This window comes from Haliotis cracherodii, unplaced genomic scaffold (genome assembly GCF_022045235.1).
Source record: "Haliotis cracherodii isolate W230 unplaced genomic scaffold, xgHalCrac1.p SCAF_6, whole genome shotgun sequence".
In the NCBI taxonomy this organism is placed as follows: domain Eukaryota; kingdom Metazoa; phylum Mollusca; class Gastropoda; order Lepetellida; family Haliotidae; genus Haliotis; species Haliotis cracherodii.
Genome location: NW_027266319.1, coordinates 7,581,912 through 7,607,877, shown reverse-complemented (window position 1 = coordinate 7,607,877; position 25,966 = coordinate 7,581,912). Strand labels below are relative to the sequence as shown.

General features: G+C 42.9%; 1 protein-coding gene across 1 annotated transcript; it reads left to right on the top strand.

The window, feature by feature from the left end:
• The first annotated feature begins 3,090 nt into the window (after positions 1 to 3,090).
• On the top strand, positions 3,091 to 24,799 carry LOC139445105 (uncharacterized). Its single transcript, XM_071226197.1, has 2 exons — positions 3,091 to 3,219; positions 18,734 to 24,799. Exon 2 carries the CDS (start codon positions 18,741 to 18,743, stop codon positions 21,414 to 21,416), a length of 2,676 nt encoding a protein of 891 aa, XP_071082298.1. The 5' UTR covers positions 3,091 to 3,219; positions 18,734 to 18,740; the 3' UTR covers positions 21,417 to 24,799.
• The last annotated feature ends 1,167 nt before the right edge of the window (positions 24,800 to 25,966 follow it).

The window sequence follows — 25,966 nt, the reverse complement described above, 5'->3', positions numbered from 1 at the left end:
GTCAGTCACAATGACAGCGCGTCGTAATACATTTACATTAAGTACAAGACGTCAAAATGGCCGACATTATAAACATGACGGAGAGATTTCCGAAGTTGTTCATGAACCTGTGGTTGGTTCATGTGTTACATCATTGATCAATTGTCCGATCACTGAAGAATGACTATTAAATGTGTCAAATAGATTATAAGGTAAATTCATAGGTCGCTATTAACTGTCACTGCCAGTCTAGATCGTATCTAGTCGATAGTTTGGATGAGTATTTCTTCGTTTTCGTCACCAGGGTGGGTCGTATCGAGGATATTCGTGAACGATCATGCAGTCAAAGTCTCTGGCGTTTTTCAAAATTCAGGATTGAGGGTCTTAATGATATAAACAACGATATAAACCTGCTAATAACAAAACTGACCAGGTCAACCAGTGATTGGTGTTGGCTTAACGCCGTTTTGAACAATATTTCAGTTTCATCACGGTTTGACAGCGAATGAAGACCAAAGTGGACAAAGAGTCCGTTTTCCACTTTCATGAAACCCACGAGCATCAGTATATTGTTGACAAACCTTGGAATATATTAATGAAGACAAATCAGACATTCGAATGTACGATCATTAAGTACTGGCACGCCTAAGGGACGCAACTCTGCACGGATATTTCGGGGCCTTAGACAACTGGGCCATTCGTGCCCTCAAAATGTCTTAACGCTTGATGTGTTACTTGATACTGAATTACACCTCCAGGTGTGGTAATCCAGCAGGTGTGATCTGTGGTCAAGGTGTGTCAATGACACGCATGCCAGGCTTTATCCACAGTGAAAAGAAATGCTAAATTATTCTTGTCACATGTATATAGGCTGAATTTTCAGAGTGAGGAGGAGGAGGACGGTTAATCGAACAAACCGGAAACAGACCTCAGCACGTGACATGAACAAAAAAAATAGACACCCAGGACCAAGAGGCAGGACCACAAAAGGTCACGACCCCGCGAGACCTTGTCAAAAACGTGTCGCATGGAACAGACCGTTCCCAAGAACGACGAACAGACAAACTGGGTTAAGTCTACAAGAGGAGGGGCGGATAAGGGAGAGTCACACGGACATGTTACATTGTGGCGCAGGCGTCACATATAGAGATACATGGTTTATATACATGATCGGGGCGTGGAGACAGGGCGGAGGGGCCCGAAATAAGAGTTGATGGGCATTAGTTAAATGCGTGGTCAGTGTCGCAGATGACATCTACTTGACGCCATGTCCAAATGGCAGATTTTCACGGTTACATATAACAGAGGTTTTTGGAAGAACGCTGTTTTTCTCAACGTATTTTCAAAATATACGTCCACGGCTAGAAAGTGACGTATGACACATGGGGACTTTATTGAATAGATACTTCAATTATTAGGTGCATGAACTTGACAAGGAAACATGATATTTGTTTTTTGCAATTCAAAACTCGGTGGTAGTCCCTCAACATGTCGTATGCACATAAACAGTGTTGATATATAATATTTAAATACTAAGGTGTGATGTTATGGTTGACAACCCATAGACATCCCCCAGTCCCTGTAACTGATTGTAAATGGTTTAAATACTAAACCATTTCATTTTCAAAAGAAATCTTTGCTAACGGGACATTCGATTGAATGATTGGATGGTCATGTATTATATTCATGTACAATTCTAAGAGAGGGGTTCACTCGACGAAAAAAGTCCGACCGCGTCAAACCAAAAGACGCTACATGATGGTACTTGTTGTTACCCTGCCTGGCACACTGCATTAAGGGGCTAGAACAAGGACTGGTCGACATGTACTCAGTAAACGTGCCTGAATGGGTTATCCATGTACAACAGCGGCATGGTATCTCAGTGGGCTAGGGTTATAAAACCGGATTTAGTCCTCTCTCTCTCTCCTCTCTCTCTCTCTCTCTCTCTCTCTCTCTCTCACTCTCTCTCACACACACACACACACGTCGCTATATAAGTGCAACAATCTTAAACGCGACGTCAAACCCTATTTCACCTCACCTCACCTTTAGCGTGATGAGCGAACACATCAACCACTAGGCTTCCCACAGCCCGAAACGCTATAAGGAATATACAAACATTGATATGTTTTCTTGTTGTTTATGTGTTTGTTGCAAATATATTTTCTTGTGGAATGGTGCCGCTATATAAGTGCAAAAATCTTGAACGCGACGTTAAACCTAATTTCACATCACCTTTACTATGACTTTGTAATCAATGTCTTATGTAAACCTGAGTGAGAATAATTTTACGCCGTTTTTAAGCAATATTCCAGCAATATCACCGCTTCAACACATGGTACCCATTAAGGAATCGACCCCGGCCCTTTTGCATGACGAGCGAACGCTTTAATCACTAGGCTACCCTTCCCTAAGTGAATTTGAGACATTGTTTCTATTTAATTAGTGCGATCGATAGCTGCTAGTTTGATAGCCAGGGCGGTCGGGTAGCCTAGTGGTTAAAGCGTTTGCTCGTCACGCCGAAGACCCGGGTTCGATTCCCGACATGGATACAATGTGTGAAGCCAATTTCTGGTGTCCCCTGGTGTGATATTGCTGGAATATTGCTACAAGCGGCGTTAAACCATACTCACTGACTCTGATAGTCATATGCATTGTGATACGGACAAATCAGCAGAGTGCTAGAATGGCTTGAACCAAACGGGCTGGACTGCCAATTTGCCCAAGTGTAGCTGCCCTTTAAATATAAGGGATTTGAAATTTACTACCTAGGTACGTTTACCTAGTCATTAAAAACAAAATATAAACCAGAGCCTCTTTTATATTTTCTGAACTTATGTACTTATATTTTTCTCAAACCGATACAAATTTATTATACTACATCACCATGCCATGTATATGATCCTCGATGCACAAATTATTTAGATTCATAAATATGAATGCATTCTAAATATACATACTAAATTATCACTGGTCTATTCATTGTAAGTATTACACTTAGACTAGAGAATCCCCGAGCACCCGTGCGGCGAACGCTGTACACAACTGATAGGGATTGGTGCCCGCTCCACCGTGCGGCGAGATGAAAGGCTTGTGTCGGGCAGGTGTACACACAAGCTCTGAACGCGCCAGGTGGAAGGCCGCTCCGCCACAGAGCATCTTCCAAGTGCCATCAGCACGTGGATTTACCTGAACTACCTGGATATATCACAAACATATATACTGGTCACTGTCAATCAGGTAAGTGAAGTGTTTCTTTCATGGGTCGTCATTGTTTGCCAAGGAGTATCTTCCTACTGTTGTCGATATTTAACACTTAAATCAAAGTCGCCTTCACGGGTGCACTGGAGCATATCTTCAAGCATGTCCCAGGAGATATATCAACAATATATGTACAGGTGTGTCTATACCTGTATAGGTGGTGCAGTAAATACAAAGCGCCAGGTATTGTATCTGCAAACACATACGCTATATATAAATATGAATTGTAACAAATCAACATTGTTTGTTAAATCCTGTTGCAGATCCATAACTCAAACTGAATACGCCTTAACGCTTGACAAAAACGTATTATTCAGACAAACATTCGTACACAAATGATACGCTATATACTTGAACTCATTTCAGAGAAACCACTTGACGGTGTTAAAGGAACGTAACTTAGTTTAAAACAACTAATTGTTAGTCATATTTCTGTGTATAAAACATCTTTGGTTAATTGTAGCCAATAACATTGAGGCTAGTGCCATCATATTTTTCACTTTTTTGAGATCCATGTTCCGGGGCTGGTACATATGACAATGATTATAGTGTGCTATTTATTAACACGGTCGTTTAGCCGGTATGTACTGCGTGACGACCTGGATACGATACATATCTGCTGTGTTAACAACTAGCACTTGTTCCATTAATATAAGTACAATCTTAGCGTAATCAGAAACCTATACATACAATAGACTTATCTGCTTGATAAATATTAAAGGGGTTAAGTATGAGACGTGATTTGGCTTGTTTAGCAAGTGTGCCATGGCAGGCGCTTCAGTCCACTGAATCTAGGGCTGTAGTATAGCTGATGCTACACTCCACCGGGTCTGTTGCAGTGTGTAACTTACTCTCTGGTTGGTGGGTCTGTAGCAATGTTTGGACCACTCTCTGGTTGGTGGGTCTGTTGCAATGTTTGATTCACTCTCTGATTGTGGGTCTGTTGCAATATTTGATCCACTCTTTAATTGTGGGCCTGTAGCAATGTTTGATCCACTCTGTGGTTGGTGGGTCTGTAGCAGTGTTTGATCCACTCCCTGGTTGGTTGGCCCTGTTGCCATGTTTGACCCACTATCTGGTTGGTAGGTCTGTTACTTTGTTTGAGCCACTCTCTGGTTGGTAGGTCTGTAGCAGTGTTTGAGCCACTCTCTGGTTGGTAGGTCTGTAGCAGTGTTTGATCCACTCCCTGGTTGGTTGGCCCTGTTGCCATGTTTGATCCACTCTCTGGTTGGTTGGCCCTGTTGCCATGTTTGATCCACTCTCTGGTTGGTAGGTCTGTTACATTGTTTGATCCACTCCCTGGTTGGTTGGCCCTGTTGCCATGTTTGATCCACTCTGTGGTTGGTCGGCCTGTTGCAATGTTTGATCCACTCTCTGATTGTGGGTCTGTTGCAATGTTTGATCCTCTCTTTAATTGTGGGCCTGTAGCAATGTTTGATCCACTCCCTGGTTGGTTGGCCCTGTTGCAATGTTTGACCCACTCTCTGGTTGGTAGGTCTGTTGCAATGTTTGAGCCACTCTCTGGTTGGTAGGTCTGTTACATTGTTTGACCCACTCTCTGGTTGGTGGGTCTGTTACATTGTTTGACCCACTCTCTGGTTGGTGGGTCTGTTACATTGTTTGAGCCTCTCTCTGGTTGGTAGGTCTGTAGCAGTGTTTGACCCACTCCCTGCTTGGTTGGCCCTGTTGCAATGTTTGAGCCACTCTCTGGTTGGTAGGTCTGTTACATTGTTTGAGCCACTCTCTGGTTGGTGGGTCTGTTATATTGTTTGACCCACTCTCTGGTTGGTGGGTCTGTTGCAGTGTTTGAGCCACTCTCTGGTTGGTAGGTCTGTTATATTGTTTGATCCACTCTCTGGTTGGTGGGTCTGTTGCAATGTTTGATCCTCTCTTTAATTGTGGGCCTGTAGCAATGTTTGATCCACTCCCTGGTTGGTTGGCCCTGTTGCCATGTTTGACCCACTCTCTGGTTGGTAGGTCTGTTACATTGTTTGAGCCACTCTCTGGTTGGTAGGTCTGTTGCAGTGTTTGAGCCACTCTCTGGTTGGTAGGTCTGTTGCAGTGTTTGACCCACTCTCTGGTTGGTAGGTCTGTTATATTGTTTGATCCACTCCCTGGTTGGTTGGCCCTGTTGCCATGTTTGAGCCACTCTCTGGTTGGTAGGTCTGTTACATTGTTTGAGCCACTCTCTGGTTGGTAGGTCTGTTACATTGTTTGAGCCACTCTCTGGTTGGTAGGTCTGTTGCAGTGTTTGACCCACTCTCTGGTTGGTAGGTCTGTTATATTGTTTGATCCACTCCCTGGTTGGTTGGCCCTGTTGCCATGTTTGACCCACTCTCTGGTTGGTAGGTCTGTTGCAGTGTTTGACCCACTCTCTGGTTGGTAGGTCTGTTGCAGTGTTTGAGCCACTCTCTGGTTGGTGGGTCTGTTGCAATGTTTACCATATCCTGACGTTACAGATTTCTGTTGCAATATTTAACAGATACCCTCACGGCAGTGATTGTGTTGGTTGTAACATTTGGACCTACCGTCAAGCTGCTGTTTCTCTTCAGTTTTGAATAACCAGGGCCAGTATCAAGCGTGGAATCAGAGAAGAATATACCCTGTTACTATTCCTTACCAATTTGATTTGAAATGCATTGATTCAGAACTTACCTAAGAATGCAGATACCAACATGACGTACAAGGCACTTCGCCAACAGTTTGCAACATTTGCAATCTACACATTCACGTTTTGCTTTCGGTGATCGGTGCTTATTCCGCCTTTAGAGATAGCACAAACTAAAACACACGGTTTGCCTACAGTGGCTTAATGAATGTAATGCACTTCAGGAAGACAATACTCGCACCTGGAATGGGTGCAGGGTACTTTGTTTTGTCTCCGCTGTGTGGAGGGGTGAAGATGGCTAGGCGACACTACACCCAGAAAACAAACACGATATACGTTGTCAGACGTTTGACGAAATTCACGAAACAGTTTGTTGACGGAAAGCTCGGTATTCGACAAAAGGTGGGTTGGCTTATCTCCCAAAACGTTTCTCATTGTTCTGGAGGAGGTTCGAGTCAATTGCCATTCAAACAACACTCCATTCGTCTGCTAACTGAAGGTTTGTGATCTCGATAAACCTAGCAATGGATAATTATCCCGTTTACGTGGAGACAATATGTCTGTTTCACACAAGACATGAAAATGACAACCCCCTGAATCCCCAACATCATCAACTTTTCTGCTCGATGCTTATCCCTGAATTACCGATATTACTTAAAATTAACACAAATCTCAAACGTATTGAGAAAATATTGAATTTAAGTTTAATTAATGACAAAAATATCGAAAAAAAAAATGTATAAAGGATACTAATTAATCATCGCGATATTTCGCGAATCTATTTCAAGTAGCGATGACTATAAGCTTCTTAATAACTTAATAATTGTATATTTAATCAAAGCAGGATATTTTATATCATAAGGCCTTATTTCAAATTTGTCAGTATTATTGAGTTATGCCATTATCATGTGTGTGTGTGTGTTTGTGTGTGTGTTTGTGTGTGTGCGTGCGTGCGTGCGTGCGTGTATGTGTGTGTGTGTGTGTGTGTGTGGCGGGGTGAGGTGGGGTGGGTGAGGTGGGGTGGGTGGGGGTTGGGGTTGTGGTTGGGGTTTAACTGAGTGTAGTCGGATCACGTCGCCTTACCATAATTACTGTAGTCGAACTGAAAGTAGTCGAAATGAACTGTAGTCGAAAGAAGGCTCAACAAATATATATCCTAGATTCACTGACGCGGAACAGCCGTGCATCCGGTACATGGAGATTCTAAGTCAACATGCCCCCGGGAACTACGAGGGGGAAAGTACTTCCCAGTAACATATGTTATCGACTGGAATAGATCTGTGGTCCCACAGTGTGGCCCTGTGCCCTGTATTCTGGTCGTTGCTGATGTCTCCAGGAACTGGTTTGTCTGGTCCAGACTCGACTATACTGCCGCCATGATATAGCTGGTATATCAGTGACAGCGTTCACTCACTGACTTTACAAACATACTTCAATACACAGCACGTGTGAACAACATATGGATGTGAACAAGTCAATACACCGAAGGACAGGTTATTTGGTACTCAGGTGTTCACAAGTCACACGTGTCTTGTCGTGGCGGTACTGACGATGCGTGCCTCAGGTGCGCGATGCTTTACAAGGTCACGTTGAACCATGGCGCGTGTCATTACTTGTGAACATCATATACATAGAATGCAATAAAATGAAGCAGAGGATATTTGTTTGTGTGTTTGTTTGTTTGTTGTTTTACGCCACACTCAGCAATATTCCAGCTATATGACGGCGGTCTGTAAATAATCGAGTCTGGACCAGACAATCCAGTGATTGACATCATGAGCATCGATACCCACGCAATTGGGATTGATGACATGCATCAACAAGGTCAGCGAGCCTGACCACCCGATCCCGTTAGTCGCCTTTAACGGCAAGCATAGTCGCCTTTTACGACAAGCATGGGTTGCTGAAGACCTATTCTATTCCCGGATCTTCACGGGCCCTCAATGCATTAATGCAGTCTATTATGAAACAGGCTGTCAATACAACTGAAAGCAATCCACGAGGATAAAAAATATCATGACTATGCATTTAACTAACCTAAAGTACATTTGTAATCCTTGACGGTGTCACTAGCAAATGAAACTGGATACAAACCAAATGTTTACGACGTAGTTAAATGCACCCCTTGAGAACCAACACGTGTTATCCTTTCAATATATAACAACCGGCGGCACAAAGAGGTATATAACTTGTGTTAAATATGACAGATAATCAATAAACCGATAAACCCTTAATGAGGAAATATCCTTCATCAATACTGAACATCAAGCATGGCAATGCAAGAATCAATGACAACGGCTTTTCTTCACATCTAACCTGTTAATGAGTGAGTGAGTGAGTTGGGTTTTAACGCCGCTTTTAACAGTATTCCAGTTATATCGCCGCGTGTCAGCTTAATGTGGGAGGAAAGTCCGAAGTGATGCAAGTCTCAGACGGTTACCACTTCGGGGAAACCCACGAGCGCGGGTATGGTGCTGACAAACCTAGAACCATAATCGGGGTGAACCCTGATTCGAACCCACAATCATAGGTTTCTGGCGTGCCCAAGGGACGCAACTCTGCACCGCGAATCGCGGCGCTTCAGACGACTGGGACACCCGTGCCCCCTAACCTGTTAATGAAAGGGGGAAAACAGACAATGCGTCACTAGAACCAACCTGCAAGCCTTGTTTAGCTCACGTAACCGACCTATCATTTGTTTATCGACTTTAAAACGGCGTTTACCTGAAACTTCCCAAAACGTGATTGACAGTGCTGCAGGCTAATCAGGGACTGTCCCATGGGGTTTCTCACATGGTATATTTCACACGCGTTGTCTGAACTCGTGGTTCAATCGGGTAGTTGTAGACGCTGGTATGTCTACATGCACGTCGTTAGAAGCACACTGTTCTGACAGTCTTACACTGGACAAGGGGAGGTCGGGTAGCCTAGTGGTTAAAGCGTTCGCTCGTCACGCCGAAGACCCGGGTTCGATTCCCGACATGGGTATAATGTGTGAAGCCCATTTCTGATGTCCCCCGCCGTGATAGTGCTGGAATATTGCTAAAAGCGGCGTAAAACCATACTCACTCACTTACACTGGACAAATGTCTTGTCTCATCGTGGGTAGCGGTCACTAACGCTGTCGCAGTCAAGGCGATTTTACACTTGTCACGTGATGTGTAGACAATTGTGTTAATGCTGGTGATGGCATTGCATTATAAGTGATATCATTGCATTATAAGTGATATCATTGCATTGAGTCATGTCATTGCGTTTGATGTAAGTAATATCATTATTTTCAAACCTTTTTTCGTGACATAATAGTATAAGCCATAATAATATCGTTTCATCAACCGTTTAGACCTGTAGCCTGATAATTAATACACGGTAATACTCAAACATCACATTTCACCGCTGAACGGGAAAACAATTCTAATATCCACATCAGCGTAGGCAGCTATATAAACTCCCCAAAACATGAAAACAAGTACTTGCACAGTACAAACCAGTACAAACGGTGTGTAAGTGGGTGTAAGTTGATTTGAACTGTTTACAGTACAGTAAACTACGGTTATAACGAACACGCTTATAACGAACTGACGGATATAACGAATTTAATTTTTGGTCCCGGCCATTTGCTGTATATATGCTGTATAATATGCTTATGACGAACTACGGTTATAACGAACTAAAATTGGCTGTCCCTTTGAGTTCGTCTTAACCGTTGTTTACTGTAATTTACATTAGGGTGTGTCAACTATATGTGGGAGCAAAGCCAAAAGCGTTACAGGTCTTAGACACTTTCCACTTTGGTGAAGCCCAACAGCATGGTGCTGACAAACCAAGAACCATAAACAAGGATAATCTGGGATTCGAACCACGATCTGGCATCGCTAAGGGACAGAACTCTGCACAAATAATTGCGGTTCTCCACACAGTAAGCCAGTACATTAACATTGTTTGTTTGTTGTTTAACGCCGCACGCAGCTATATGACGGTGTTCTGTAATAATCGAGTCTCGACCAGACAATCGCCTGACTAACATCATGAGCATCGATCCAGGCTATTGGGATACGATGACATGCATCAACCAAGTCAGTGAGTCTGACCACCCGATTCCTTTGTCGCCTCTTACGAGAAGCATAGTCGCCTTTTACGGCAAGCATGGGTTGGTGAAGACCTATTCTAAACCGGATCTTCACGGGTCATTAACGGTGAGATTCCAAGAGGGTTTTGCTACGTAATCATGTTCTGGTCTCCAACAATGGACTCGGTGCCTGCATGGGGGCTGCTCCAACATCACGCGTTCGAAATTCTGTCTGCCTTTAGAATTAATAAATGTCATATCAAAATTACCTCAAGTTCAAAAGAATCAACACGAATTACTGCAAACCGCACATGGCTTTTAGAGCAGTAAAATAGGTTTGACCCATTCATTATGTCTAAAGCGTATGCTTCACAAATACATCGGAGACCACCCACCCTTTGATGTACCGATACCCACACATCAAGGCGCCTCTCAAACAATTAGTGTAGGGAGCGTGAACGTACCAACATGTACGTAACGCTGCAACGAAATGTTTACAATATTCTTCGTGTTTTAATTTGTTTTTGACGAAAAAACTGATTTATAACGTGCACATTGAAACGTTCCCAGTGAAGTGACACCGTTCAAGAATAGACAATTCAGTGTCAAACGCAGGGATTGACTTTTCCAACTCGCTTTACCTGTACATAGTTTTATAGGTAGATGCTGTTTTATAGCTGCACCTCAAAACTTCATATTCATATTCAGTTTTTGTTTTTGTTTTTGTTAATGTTGTGAATGATAATAATAATAATAATGATGATGATGATAATAATAATAATGATAAAACACCAGCAATATTAATAAAAAATGAAAGAAGAAAAATGAATAAATAATAAAAATAATAATAAAAGGACCTCGCTTTCAAAATGTCACGCTTGCATCCCAAGTACCAAGTTATCCTCGGTGTTTTAGGTTATGTACCTCCTGATCTGTTGACTGATACTGGGAGAGTACCCGGGTTTGTTGCCAGGGACACAGCCCTTCTGACAATTTGGGTAATGCAGAAGGATGCAGTGTTGGGGAGTCTTCACATTCTCCGAAAAGTTCTCGGTGGGTATGACTAGGCAGCGCTTCCTTGGAGAAGTCCCATTCGCTGTCTGGGCTGCGTGTAGAGGGGGCAAGGGCCCTCAGCTCATGATGAGCATAACCATGAGGATCACCCAAATCCTCTTTGCTACATTTTTATATATTTTAATCTGTTAATAATAACAACGACGACGGTGATGATAATGATAATCATAATAATAATTCATTAATAATGTACCAGAGTAAATGGTCATGACGCTCCATTATTATTACTCCTGTCTTTGGGTGGGTGTGCAATCAAATGTAATTATCAGCTCCTTGGGGAGTATACAAACCAAGCTGTCGTATGAGGCGCGAGGAGGTTTACAGTCACGTTACCGTCTCCTCCTACCGGGTGCCCGTTCACTACTGGGTAAACATGGTATCTTGCCTGAAGAGCCACAACATGCGTCTCATCGTGGGGCAGTCAAGCCGCCGAACACGATCACCCATCCACCCACTCTCCGCGTCGAACGTTGTCCAACTACGCCTGATTATGACCTGTGTGCTGAGCCACCCATCCAGGGACGTTATGTTAATTTCTTAATTCAACCGTCTGAAGTAGCGCCGGGTAAAGCGATGTCAATATACACTATCTATCAACCGCAGACAAATTGACGTGAAACCACCGTTTTAAAAAATATTTTACCTATTTCTTATGAGACGGTCCCCTGAAATATCAACACTTGCGTGTTTAACGTTTCCTAATGTCTTTGGAATAGAGTCATCAAATAAGTTTTATTCATGATCAGTTTCATCCAAGATAGAGCTAAATGTGTAACACAACCAGGTCGGTGTGGCGTTCATTGCCCAGTCAGGCAGTAAACAATTATATCAACCGTTCCTGTACTTGATACTCTCCTTTAAGGATTAAGATGTCTCTGCGTAGCATTCTGCTCGTTTATTTACTTGGATTAATGGCGGCTGTCAACTCTCGCGTGACCTTAATGAATTCTCGGACAGGCCGGGACCCCACCCTCAGAGTAACTGACAGTTATTTCCGAGAGAGAAAAAATTGGTGATAAAAACACCATAGCTGGCATAACTTAGTGTCCGACCTTGTGATGACCTTGTGATGACCAGTATGCCGTCGTATAGGAATGAACATTTGATATTCGAGCGCGGGGAGGTATTTTTGTTGCATTTTTTTCAACAGTCTGAAGCAACCATTTAATTTTTTCAAGAATTTTCGGGGACAATTTATCTTTTTGGATAAAATCCCAGCCCGGCACACCCTCCCACCCTCCCCAGAATGCCACACACGTGAAGATCCGGGTTCGTCTTCACGAACCCATGATTGCCGTAAAGGCGACTATGTTTGTCGTAAGAGGCGACTATCGGAATCAGGTGGTCAGACTCGCTGACTTGGTTGATGCATGTCATTGTATCCCAATTGCATGGATCGATGGTCATGATGTCAATCACTGGATTGTCTGGTACAGACTCGATTTTATGCAGACCGCCGTAATAGAGTTAGAATACTGTTCAGTGCGGCGTTAAACAAATATAATAGTCTACACTACCGTTTTACATAACATTGAGATGAAATAGGGTTTAACGTCGTGTCCAAGATTATTGCACTTATATAGCGACGTGCATGCACGTGTGTGTTTGTGTGGCTGCTTGTACTAGTCCGGACTGATGCCGATTTATAGTGCTAGCTAACTGAGATATCATGCCGCAGTTTAACATGAATACCCCACTCAGACACAGTATACTGACTCCGAGCCGACCAGTCCTTGTTTTAGCCCCTTAATGCCGAGCGCCAGACAGGGTAACAACAAGTACCATCTTTTAACGTCTTTTGGTATGACGCGGTCGGGGATCGAACCCCGGACCTTCCGCTCTCCGGGCGGATGCTCTACCGGTAGACCACGGAGGCGGTCACATAACAGTGAAGCGTACATGTGTGCTAGTAATATTTTTGAAAGTGGGGTGCATTTTAGAAAGACATTGCGAACCTAACTTTGTCTCTTCGAAACTTTTTAACAGATGTTTACAAAAATATCAGTGCTAGAGGTCAAACAGAAATGTTGTATGTGTAAACCCTGAACCATTTGAACGAAATATGAATACATATCAAAGGTGACTGTTTCAAGACCACATGATAAGGAAAATGCTCTATGTTGAAATGATTTAACTTACCATCATATGATACACTATTGGTAAACACTGACCCCACATTAATTTGCCCCCTGTCGTGCTATCCAATTCTTTCATAGTATTATTTCATGGAGTCAGAGAACCGATCATTAACAATCACTGCATGCAGGTAAAGATAATGTATGAATCAGTATTCATTTGGACTCTGTGGAGATCCGTGTAGAGAATAGGTCTTCAGCATCCCATGTTTGTCATAAACGGCGACTTTGCTTGTCGTAAGAGGCCACTAACTGGATCGGGTGGTCAGGCTCGCTGACTTGGTTGATGCATGTCATCGTATCCCAATTGCGTTGATCGATGGTCATGATGTCAATCATTGGATTGTCTGGTCCAGGCTCGATTATACAGACCGCTGTCGTATAGTGCGGCGTTCAACTACAACAAACAAACAACAATTATTACAGTGGATAAAACTTTATCGTAAATGTAGATTTTAAGTTTCTACCTTTCAAGACTGTGCCTAAATTAATAAATACAACAAAACACTGTTGCGAGTTTCGTCCCGATTTTTATACGGTTCCTACAGGCTTGAAAATGCCTTGATTTTAGTGCCAAAATTGAAAAGCCTTGAAAATGCTTGAAATGCCTTGGCTTTTGACGAAATGACATATACTTCTTGATAAATGTTTTACAATTCATGGCAGACTTAATCTATTATTATTGTTAGTTGTGAAAATTTTAATGATGTTAATAATACCTTTTAGGTCTTACGCTTAATATGTAGTATGCTGGATTGAATAAAGATTATTGAAAGACTAAGGCTAATAACCCAACAAGAAAAGCCTTGAAAAGGCTTTGAATTTTTAAATAGTGTACCATGTCTGTATAAAGCCCGTATTTCCCTAAGTTTGTCAGAACCATTTACGTGCCCGCGGGTTTCGACCCGCGTCACGATTGGGCCTTCCGTATATTTGGGCCTTCTTTATTTTGGGCCTTCCGTATATTTGGGCCTTCTTTGTTTTGGGCCTTCCGTATATTTGGGCCTTCTTTGTTTTGGGCCTTCCGTATATTTGGGCCTTCTTTGTTTTGGGCCTGCCTTATGTTTGGGCCTTCCTTCCATATTAAACTGTAGCGACGTGACATACGTTGTATATTTACTCTCTTCATACAACAGTATACTTTTATTTGACCTCGCTAAATACGAATCAAGAGTTGTAGAAATACCGGATAGGGCGGGGTGACCTACTGGTCCCTTGAACCAGAATACATGGTCATAGTATACTGCACAACTATTGAAAGAGATACTTTTATTGATCCAATTGGGTTTATTGAGGAACAAAAAGAATATCCCTCCCAAAAGTCGAGTAGTATAACCTTATTTCTTGTGCAGTATGCATTCCCATGTCAGGTAGGACATACTCATGTATCGAGTGTGGTTTATCGATAAGTGTCTATTATCTATCACATGAGTAGAAGACTCACATATCTAGAAACCACTTAATGTTTCTGTGTTTGTCAGCACCATACCAGTGCTCGTGGGTTCCACCAAAGAGGTAAGTATCTCACATCACTTCAGGCTATAATTCCACATCCAGTTGACGCGTCGTGAAGAAGCTGAAATGCCGTTCAAAGTGTCGTTAAACCACACTCACTCACTGATATAAGGAGTGAGTGAGTGAGTGAGTTTGGTTTAACGCCGCTTTTAACAGTATTACAGTTATATCGCGGCTTGTCAGCTTAATGTGTGAGGAACGCCCGAAGTGATGCAAGTCTCAGACGTTTACCACTTCGGTGAAACCCACGAGCACGGGTAGGATGCTGACAAACATAGAAACATAATCGGTACGAACCGGGATTCGAACCCACAATCATAGGTTTCTGGCGTGCCCAAGGGACGCAACTCTGCACAGCGAATCGCGACGCCTTAGACGACTGGGCCACCCGTGCCCCCCACTGATATAAGGAAATAATGTTCAAAGTGCCGTTAAACCAAACTCACTCACTCACTTGTGTAAAGGAATTAATGCTCAAAATGCCTTTAAACCAACCTCACGCATTCACCATAAACAGCAGTTCTTTCACGTTTGATCATGAATCAGCACAAAACAGAAATAAAAAAAACATCGTCAACGAATATCCAACATTTGTGACCCAACAGAAAGACAATCCTTGTTGACTTAAATATCCAAAAATCAAGTTACACAAAAAGTTAAGTCATCTCAATAAACATTCCTCCTAAATCCCACAAACACAACTGACAGTGACGTCCTGCAATGAGTAAACATCTTTACCGACATACCAAGTCTCTTAGAGAGCGAGCCGTTGTGACTGCGTGAAGACAAATACCCTTAGTGTAGGCCTGAGCTCGAGGTCTGACCCACTGTCATTGTATTGTGTGTGCATTGTGAACCAGCAACTCGGAACACTGGAGGGGCACATTTCACCGCATCGGCATTCCAGTCAACGTCCTAACGTCATCCAGTGCTCAAAGAAGCCCTGTTTTGGCGTCGTGACATGGAAGCGTTTCTCACGCCAAGAAGCGAGACATGTTAATTATACCGCTTGCGTCTCAATGCACTCTGTGCTTGTCAGTGCATTATATGACAGAATTAAATTCTTTCTACACATATGTTATATAATTGCCCGCAGTGTATATTCAGGGTATTTGACTGTTACACGCGTCTTGTCACTGACGATGCGTGTATCGGGTGCACGATAAATATCACTGCGGGTCCAGAATCGGGTGCAGGGATGCGCATCCATACACCGTATTTTATAAGAAACTTTGCATGTTAACTGCTCTCTAGCCAAGTCACTTCAAGAGTTAGGTATTACCTGCACCCTCTTTTTCAATATTTCAGGATCTGACTTTGGATGTTCAATGTCACGTTGAGCAGTGTACATTCACGTGTGAACAACATATGCATGTAAACAAGTCAATGCATTGAAGGACAAATTATTTGGTACACAGACGTTTAAGTCGCACGTGTCTTGTCGTGGCGGCACTGACGATGCGTGCATCAGGTGCGCGACAGATACCAGTATACAAGGTCACGTTGAACGTTGGCGTGTGTCATTACGTGTGAACATTATATCCATATAATGCAATAAAATGAAGCAGGGGATATTTTGTTTGTTTGTTGTTTAACGCCGCACTCAGCAATATTCCATCTTTCTGACGTCGGTCTGTAAATAATCGAGTCTGGACCAGACAATCCAGTGAGTGTCATCATGAGCATCGATCTACCCAATTGGGATACGATGACAACCAAGTCACACTGAAGGTCCGGGTTCGATTCTCCACATTGGTGAACTACGTAGAGCCAATTTCTGCTAGGCCCCATCGTGACATTTGTGGAATGTTGCTAAAAACGGCGTAAAAAACTCACTCACTCTCTGCTGAATTGTGAAGTGTTCTCTTATTTCTTACCATCAGTATATATGCAAAGTCAGAGTGTCTGTCTTCTCATATTGACACAGATGTCAAGGATGTCACTGACTTGAATTACACCCAACACGGTTCGTTTCCCTCCTGCCACATATCGTCGTGAGCATTTAAAAAACCGGTGAGGTGAGGTGAAATGGGGTTTAACGTCGCGTTGAAGATTATTGCACTTATATAGCGACGTGAATGCACGTGTATGTGTGTGTGTGGCTGCTTGTACTAGTCCGGACTGATGCCGATTTATAGTGCTAGCTCACTGAGATATCATGCCGCAGTTTAACATGAATACCCCACTCAGACACAGTATATACTGACTCCGAGCCGACCAGTCCTTGTTTTAGCCCCTTAATGCCGAGCGCCAGACAGGGTAACAACAAGTACCATCTTTTAACGTCTTTTGGTGTGACGCGGCTGGGGATCGCACCCCGGACCTTCCGCTCTGCGGGCGGACGCTTAAAAACCGGATTTGAGCAGACACTAGTACCTGGATACCGGCGGTATATAAATGTATAATACTATAATGATAATGTCCTAAGCACCCAGAGTTAAAGGACCGATTGAACAACAGGGTGGCGAAATGGATGTAATTTAAGTCCTAATAACGCTAGTCACTTTTCCTCGGGTTATCAAACCAAAGTATGGATAACGATTCACATACCACACAAGTTATTGTCAACACCTGACTGGAGCCTAGCCACTCTTAGTGAATTCATACCGACCTTGATATCAAATATTCCATACACAACAACTGATGTGCATATATATGTCTGGGTCGATGGTTCAGCCCCAATTGCTGCTTGTCAACTACGAAATACAAAATATTGAATTTCCAGCTTTTACTTTTTTCAAGGTCATCAAAGTCTGTGTTCGTGACTTGTGAATCCAGGTTTCAAACGCACGTGGCATTACAGATGCTCCCAAGCGTCACGTGTCATTTCCATGTATCTTTCATGGTGTGACTTCTCTCAGTACTGCTTTTAGCAATAGGAGTATTCAGCTGAACATATGCACCGGTTGGCGGTGTCTTTGTTTGATAAAGGTCTACTGTGTCAGTGAAAAGTATGTGACATACAAACACCATATGTAAAAAATTTAATATACTCTTGATGAATAACCAACTCTTCAAAAAACAAGAGAAATTGTCTGCCACAACAATGACGTTGTTGTCAGGTGTTTATCTTTAAAAAAATATATTCATGTTGATAGTCTTATCAAAACAAATATCTGGTCTTGCAGCTGCAGCTGAAAACCACTTGGTATCCATAAAAAAATCCATGTCTCTGTGTGAAGGCAATTTCTGGTGTCCCCCGCCGTGATATTGCTGGAATATTGCTAAAAGCGGCGTAAAGCCATACTCATCCAGTCACCAGTACTGACAACCGTATGGTACTTGAATCAGAGCTTCGTGAAACAAAGTGAAAAGTAAGATGACAATGTCAGTTATGGCAGCATTCCTAGTCCAGCATAATGACTGTGGAATATATTTATTTTATTTTAAAAAAATATAGAAACGCATACAAGAGCAAGCCTAGCCAGCTCTAGCTAGCTTTATTCCACAGTCTATGAAATCAGCATAGGGAACTTTTTATTGTATATTTTTAGAGTCAAGAAGGATATTGTGTAATATAAGATTTCAGAAACTAAATTTTAGTCTACAGCATCCCCTACTAAGCTAGTGACATCACGTACCAAAAAAATTGTTAAGCCGAAGTCCTGGGTGTCATGGATATATGGCAAATTATCCGTAAATCGTAGTTTGTTTGTGTGTTTATTTGTTTGTTTGTTGCTTCACGCCGCATGCAACACTATTCTAGCTGTATTATAACGTGGGTCTCCAAATAATCAGGTCTGGAAAAGACAACCAAGTGATTGACATCATGAGCATCGATCTACGCAATTGGGATACGATGACATGCATCAAACAAATTAGCGAGTCTGTTAGTCGCTTCTTACGACAATCATGGGTTGCCGAAGACCCGGAGCTTCACGGGGAGCGTATCAATAAAGCAATTAGAAATTGTCAATGATGGAACTTCACCTCTATGCGTATACGCCCAAAAAGGGCATGTATATAGGGGATATTATATGAGTGTTCATGTCATACTATGTTTACGACATTGGTGACTAAATTCCGATATTTCCCGAGCGAGAGCGAGCGTCGTATTTACTGAGGAACTACAGTTTATAATATCTGTTTCAGGCCCAACATGAACGGTGACTACAACTCCTACGGCAACGGCAACTCCCCCGAGGACACCACATCTGTGTGGGTTGGCAACAATACGCCGGACGTCAGCATGGAACCTCTCGTCGACCAATTTGGTAATCTCAGATTTGGCAATCAGGTGATCCCTTTGACCACACCAATCGCCCCCTACCTCAGTCAAACACCAAGCCTACCCGACTTCGGCGCTCCCCCCTTCCCTAATCTCAACACGGTCCAGCTTCCTCTTAACTCCCCCTTGCTGACGCCACAGCTGACGTCACAGCTGACGTCACAGCCGACGGGGCAGTATTATATGGTCACCATGCAACAGGCGCCATCGAATATCAGTTCTGTCCCTTTGAACAGCGTTCCAACACAGACCTATGTACATCCGGTCCTCAGTCAAAAGCCAGATAAGACACCAAGTTCCGGTGAAGGATTCAACGCCAGCCCTCTTCAATTTGTTTCAACTCAGGCTCAGAGCCCAAGTGACAACCATGATGTGAATCAACTCCGAACTGTTCAGACCTCGACCCAGATAACTAATCCGAGTGACATATACGGCGTGAACTCTCTCCGACATGTTCCAAACCAGGGTCAGAGCCCAAATGACAACCATGGCGTGAATCCACTCCGAAATGCTCAGACCTCGACCCAGATAACTAATCCTAGTGACATATACGGCGTGAACTCTCTCCGACATGTTCCAAACCAGGGTCAGAGCCCAAGTGACAACCATGGCGTGAATCCACTCCGAAATGCTCAGACCTCGACCCAGATAACTAATCCTAGTGACATATACGGCGTGAACTCTCTCCGACATGTTCCAAACCAGGGTCAGAGCCCAAATGACAACCATGGCGTGAATCCACTCCGAAATGCTCAGACCTCGACCCAGATAACTAATCCTAGTGACATATACGGCGTGAACTCTCTCCGACATGTTCCAAACCAGGGTCAGAGCCCAAGTGACAACCATGGCGTGAATCCACTCCGAAATGCTCAGACCTCGACCCAGATAACTAATCCGGGTGACATATACGGCGTGAACTCTCTCCGACATGTTCCAAACCAGGGTCAGAGCCCAAGTGACAACCATGGCGTGAATCCACTCCGAAATGCTCAGACCTCGACCCAGATAACTAATCCGAGTGACATATACGGCGTGAACTCTCTCCGACATGTTCCAAACCAGGGTCAGAGCCCAAGTGACAACCATGGCGTGAATCCACTCCGAAATGCTCAGACCTCGACCCAGATAACTAATCCGAGTGACATATACGGCGTGAACTCGCTCCGACATGTTCCAAACCAGGGTCAGAGCCCAAGTGACAACTTTGGCGTGAATCCACTCCGAAATGCTCAGACCTCGACCCAGATAACTAATCCTAGTGACATATACGGCGTGAACTCTCTCCGACATGTTCCAAACCAGGGTCAGAGCCCAAGTGACAACCATGGCGTGAATCCACTCCGAAATGCTCAGACCTCGACCCAGATAACTAATCCTAGTGACATATACGGCGTGAACTCTCTCCGACATGTTCAAACCCACCAGAATTATAAGGAACACGGATCAAATGGTGTGAACAGGCCGACCCAATTGACTAATGGCGCACAAGCGCGACAGACAAACGTCGGTAGTCCTGAGACAAAACAGGTAGTTTACAAAAGAGAGAGACATCTAAGTGACCAGGAATCTCTGTTTCCCGGGCAACCGTACATGAGGAAAATTTCTATAGATCACTCCAATGGAGAAGTCATACGGTCACCGGAATGGGATGTCCCCCCACTTGTGTCGTCTGCAACCTTCACAACACAACTTCCGGTTGAGGATACCTTCGTCAATGACCCAGAGAATGGCACAAGGGTGGTTTTACAGACAAACAGTGGTCACAGTGGAACAGGTAGCTCCAGTATGACGTCATCAGCGTCTGTAAGTCCATACAACTCCGTGCCCTCATCGCCCAGGATTGATCCAGGGGCGTCCTTAATCGGCCCTGGGGCCGACAATAAAACCGTATACGACCCCGTACCCCCTCGCTACACCAAACCCACGGCCAAATCACGGTGCCTTGTGTGCGACAAGACGGTGTACGCTATGGAGAAGCGGGGACCTATCAAAACTGATGTGCTGTTTCATAAAGCCTGTTTCAGGTGCGCCGTGTGCGCTATGATGCTTGACCTGAAGAATTTCTGCCATAACCCAAATGACCTAGCGGATCTGAACATCTACTGCAAATCTCACAAACCCTCCGAAAAGTTTGGGAAGCTGGACGCGGGGGCCTTGTCCATAACCCGGGCCTTGCAGGCGCCGAGGCTGGGTCAGCTCAACGAGCAGATCAGAGGGGGGCCAGAAGCTATGAAGGGAGGCAAGATGGACGCTGGAGCCCTCAACATAAGAAGTGCGATGAATGCCCCCAAGGCCCAGGTGTCGTCAAACGAAACTGTCAAAAACACAGCACATTCTTACCAAATAGACAACCAAACGGTGGCCATGGTACACGCCAGAAGCGTCCCAGCAACTGAACTGCAAGTATCGAATAAACTTCGGGCTCAAGTGTGGTCACGTGACAAAAGAAAGGCGGAAGGTGTTCCGCCTCCCGATGTCATCCGATATGACACGAGGCTTTCCGACTATGGTGGGGACCCGTACAGTCCCGACCCGTCGTCTTAAACCAGAAGCAGATTCTTCTAACATTCTATGTTCCATGGTGGAACGTTAACGCAAATTGTTCCACGACATTGATTGGCGAGCCTGAAATAATTGGATCAGGAAAAGATAACTCTCTTCGGATGGTCGATGTGACTATTAAGCAAAAAGAGTTACCCGCCCCTGTAACAGCCATTCATGCAGGATAAAACAGAGCAATACTCAGTTCCGTTTAACCGTTGATATTCTCCAGACAGTGCATACATATTTACATGTATATATAATGGTTAATGGTGAGATTATGCAAGCCTTGGCGGTGCAAATGTTGAAAGATGGTGCGACTATCCCGAATTAATATTTGGGAAACAATGATTTATCATATCGAGAATAATGTGATGTCTTCAGTAAATATTTAACAAGGAGTATACATAAGCTGTAGAATGCCTAAAGTGTATATAGACACGTCTATGTTTGGGGTAGTGTGTGAATTTACAAATGAGCTGGATGAGTTGTATTAGTTGGCTGACTAAAATACATTTCTTGTTTCTCATGGCCTACCCGCCTCTAAGTTGCCCACCCCCTCGTATTTTTTATCTTCAAGCACCGTTCGGACTCCGTTTCATGTAAAGTTTTGTTTTCGCAAAGTATTCCGCCTTTTCGACACGCCAAGCCATTCACACCGATTCATATTTGCCTGGGCCAAAAAGGCCTTGTTCTCATCTCCTCAAATAGGGGGCGGTCGGGTAGCCTAGTGGTAAAAGGCATCGCTTGTCCCGCCGAAGGCCCGGGTTCGATTCCCCACATGGGTGCAATGTGTGAAGCCCATTTCTGTTGTGCCCCCGTCGTCATAATGCTGGAATATTGCTAAAAGCGGCTTGAAACCATACTCACTCACTCTTCGAATAGCAGTGCCCGTGGTAAATAAAGGTCGTATCGTATATTCAAGTTTACTTTTATGGATTTTTACCTACTAAACAATAAAGTAAGAAACAATAAAATCTTCTCTCCCTGACCTCTCATCGGAAATATTTCGTTAATTGGTCGAACCCAGATCTTATATAATTTCAACAAACGGGTTGTTGTGGTCAACACAGGTCGTCTCTGACCACTGTCCTTCATCCTAACAAGCAGCCGCAGCTTATACAAAAACACACTCTACCTCAGCCCCACCGTAGACGATGTTGCACTGGCAGGAATGATCACGGTAATGTCGCAACCAGGGTGGTGTTGCAAGTACTGCCGAGTGTGCAGGTCTGAACTAACTGATTGCTTGGCTTGCCAGTAACATCCTTCTCGATACATCCACAGTGAACCAGATGACCATCTCTCATTGTTTAACATAGACTTACGACGGTAGTAATGTCGAGATCTGACCGCGGGCGCCCATCACCCATAGAATGTGGATTGCGCGGGCCGTTCTTCCAACGATGATAAACAGACGTCATCTGCATGTGACGCGATGTATATACGAGAAACTGTCAATATCTGAGACACTGCACGCCAGACACTGTCAACAAGAGATATTTCCAATATGAAGACATACCAGTGTACATGTATGAGACAGTGCCTATACAAAAGACACTATCAATATAAGAGGTAGGGTCAATATGTGAAACAATTATGAGACTTTCTCTGACGTGGTCGATTTATAGGAGACTTAATCGATAGACATGTATGACACATATGGTCCTTCCTAAAGAGGTCTAAAAGCGGCGTCCTTCCACAACACTGTAACCTTTTTTGTTGCTGCAGCTGCTAAAGATGGAGCTGATGTTGATGATGTCGCCACGTGTATAGAAACGAGGTGTATTATATAAACCCTTAAGTTATAGCAATACAACAAGGGAGGTAACCATTCTTTATATTCTACATGTCTTCTAGTGACACAACATGGATATAATGTATTAATATAGATGGAATATTGCTCAAAGCGGATTACAACAATACTCATTCACTCACTGGCACACTGTAACACTGAAATCAGCATATTAATACAGTTCACGCTACACAGAATTACATTAAATATCAATACATCTATCAATATAGCCCTATTTATTACTAATCTTGTTAAACAGATAACATAGAAGTGAATGAGTATTGTTTTAACCCGCTAGTAGTTCTATTCCAGTAATATCACGAGACATATGATATATTAAAGGCGATAATATAATATAAATATTTTCGTTCAAGAAACAGTGTCTAATAACACCAGAGTCGTTCTCTATATGACACCTCGATAACTCAAACCTATTCGATATACATTTTAATATAATGTAATGATTTGGTCCCGACATGATCTTGGCTTCAATGTCGACACTACGCTTGTCCCCACAGAGAAGATCCGGGTTAGAATTGGTCTTCGGAACCCAAGCTTGTCTTAAGAGGCAACTAACGGGATCGGATGGTCAGGCAGATGCATGTCATCGTATTCCAATTGCGTAGATCGATGCTCATGATGTCAATCACTGAACAGTTACAAATCGCGTCATTTAGCTGGGATACTGCTGAGTGCGACGTTAGCAACAAAAAGGCAAACTACGCTTGTCTCGATTAACGGACAACACGAATTATTCCCGGTGACATCTAGAACTTCGACTTAACGAAGCATTAATATCTGTGTGAAGATGGACAACCATCTTGATTCAACACGTGAGATTGTACAGAATGGATAAATCCTGTTTGTAGTACTACATTGAACTGAACCATTTACCATTTACCAATAACTTTCATATAGATATGTTATATGTCGACTAGAGATTATACAGAATGGATAAATCCTGTTTGTAGTACTACATTGAACTGAACCATTTACCATTTACCAATAACATTCATATAGATATGTTATATGTCGACTAGCGGACCCGTGCTGTAAACAGGGTGCGTGTTCTGCTGCCTGGTTTTGCATGTTATGTTGTTCATAGTGCTATGGATGTTTATTACATGTTAAGTTATTTTTATGTTATCCCTATTCAATGCAATAACACACATTAAAGATATTTATCAAGTGTTTTGACAGCTAGAAATATAAAGTGACTAATAAGGGAACGACCATTTATCTATAGAAAGGGGTTCACATTTTCGAAGACCAAATTGATTTTGGTTATTTCAGTCAATTCACTGATTTTTTTGTTGGTTTTTGGTAGATGTTTAATCTCGGCATTTATTTATACAGTGTTATTTTTTGTGGAGTAAACTGTTTTTTTATAACTGTTTCGACACGAATTGTTAATAAAATCGACAAAACTCTTAAATTATCCATAGAAATCTCTGTTAAAAGCTAAAATGACATTCGTTCCCAAACCTACTATACCCTGTACGGCCGCCACATTCACCCAAACGGTCATATGCATAAGTTCTAAGATATTGTTGTCACACTCGATATGTAAGTTGAAGCAAGAATAAACAGAATAACGATTTATTGTTGTTATTTATTGAAGCTTGTAAAAAGCTTCTCAGCAAATGGACATCTGACATGTATACAGGTATCAAAGAGTAGCTGCTAGACCGGCATGCCATACGCATTGTTTCCACATCCGGGCTCTACTCGCAGAATGGAGAGCATTCCGCTGTACTGATTCATAACTTGAGTTTACAAATTGGATCAGTATCATATTCGCTGCCCTCAAAAAATGAAAATGACAGCTTGATGGTCCGGCAATTGCGTTGATTGTTGTCGAACCTGTTCCACTCTGACCTATTTGTTAAGGCAGTTATGATCTCGCCGGCATGAAATGAAATTTATACAATCGCAGGGGAGGGATATCTGGTCATTGTAGATTAACAGTGCAGAAAGGTGAACTACATCAACCTCACTCCAGGCTTGGAAAACAGGCCATTGGGCAATGCCACTCGGGGCTTTATGACCAGTGAATATCAAGACCCGGGACAATTAAAGGGGCGCTAGGCTCGGAGAAATAAATAGAGTGAGCTTCAACAAGGATAATTCACTGATGTTAGCCCGCCTTTGATTGCCTTTTAAACGATGCTAGGACTGAGAGGAGGGTAGATTCAGTCTAAGGCCGGAATCTTATTATACAGTCATTTGCAGTAAACTACGGTTATAACGAACTCAAAGGGACTACTAATTTTAGTTCGTTATAACCGTAGTTCGTTATAAGTACATATACAGGATGATTACAGCAAGTAGTCGGGACCAAAAAGCAAGGTCGTTATATCCGTCAGTTCGTTATAAGCGTGTTCGTTATAACCGTAGTTTACTGTAAAATGATTTAAAGACGCATGCTTATTTTGGTTTACATTTTTTTTGGATATTTAAGAACACAGTTGTACAAGTTATTACAGGTTTAACTACCCTTAATTGATGTACTTCAAAGATACAGCTTAACATTATACATTATTTCATACTTTGTAGATGCCTATAGATTTACAAGAGGATAGGTAGATTGGTAATTATCATTTACGTGTGGTAGATGGTTGCTAAGATGAATTTATCTTAATACATTATACCTACAAGTAAACAAATCATGAAATTCATCTTCAATATATAACTGATTATTATGTTTACAAAATGGACAAAGTCTCTGTGAATATTCAATATTTGTGTATCTACCAGT

Bases quoted from the DNA above. Each gene is read 5' to 3' on its own strand.
- LOC139445105 (XM_071226197.1), top strand. From the start codon at position 18,741: ATGAACGGTGACTACAACTCCTACGGCAACGGCAACTCCCCCGAGGAC.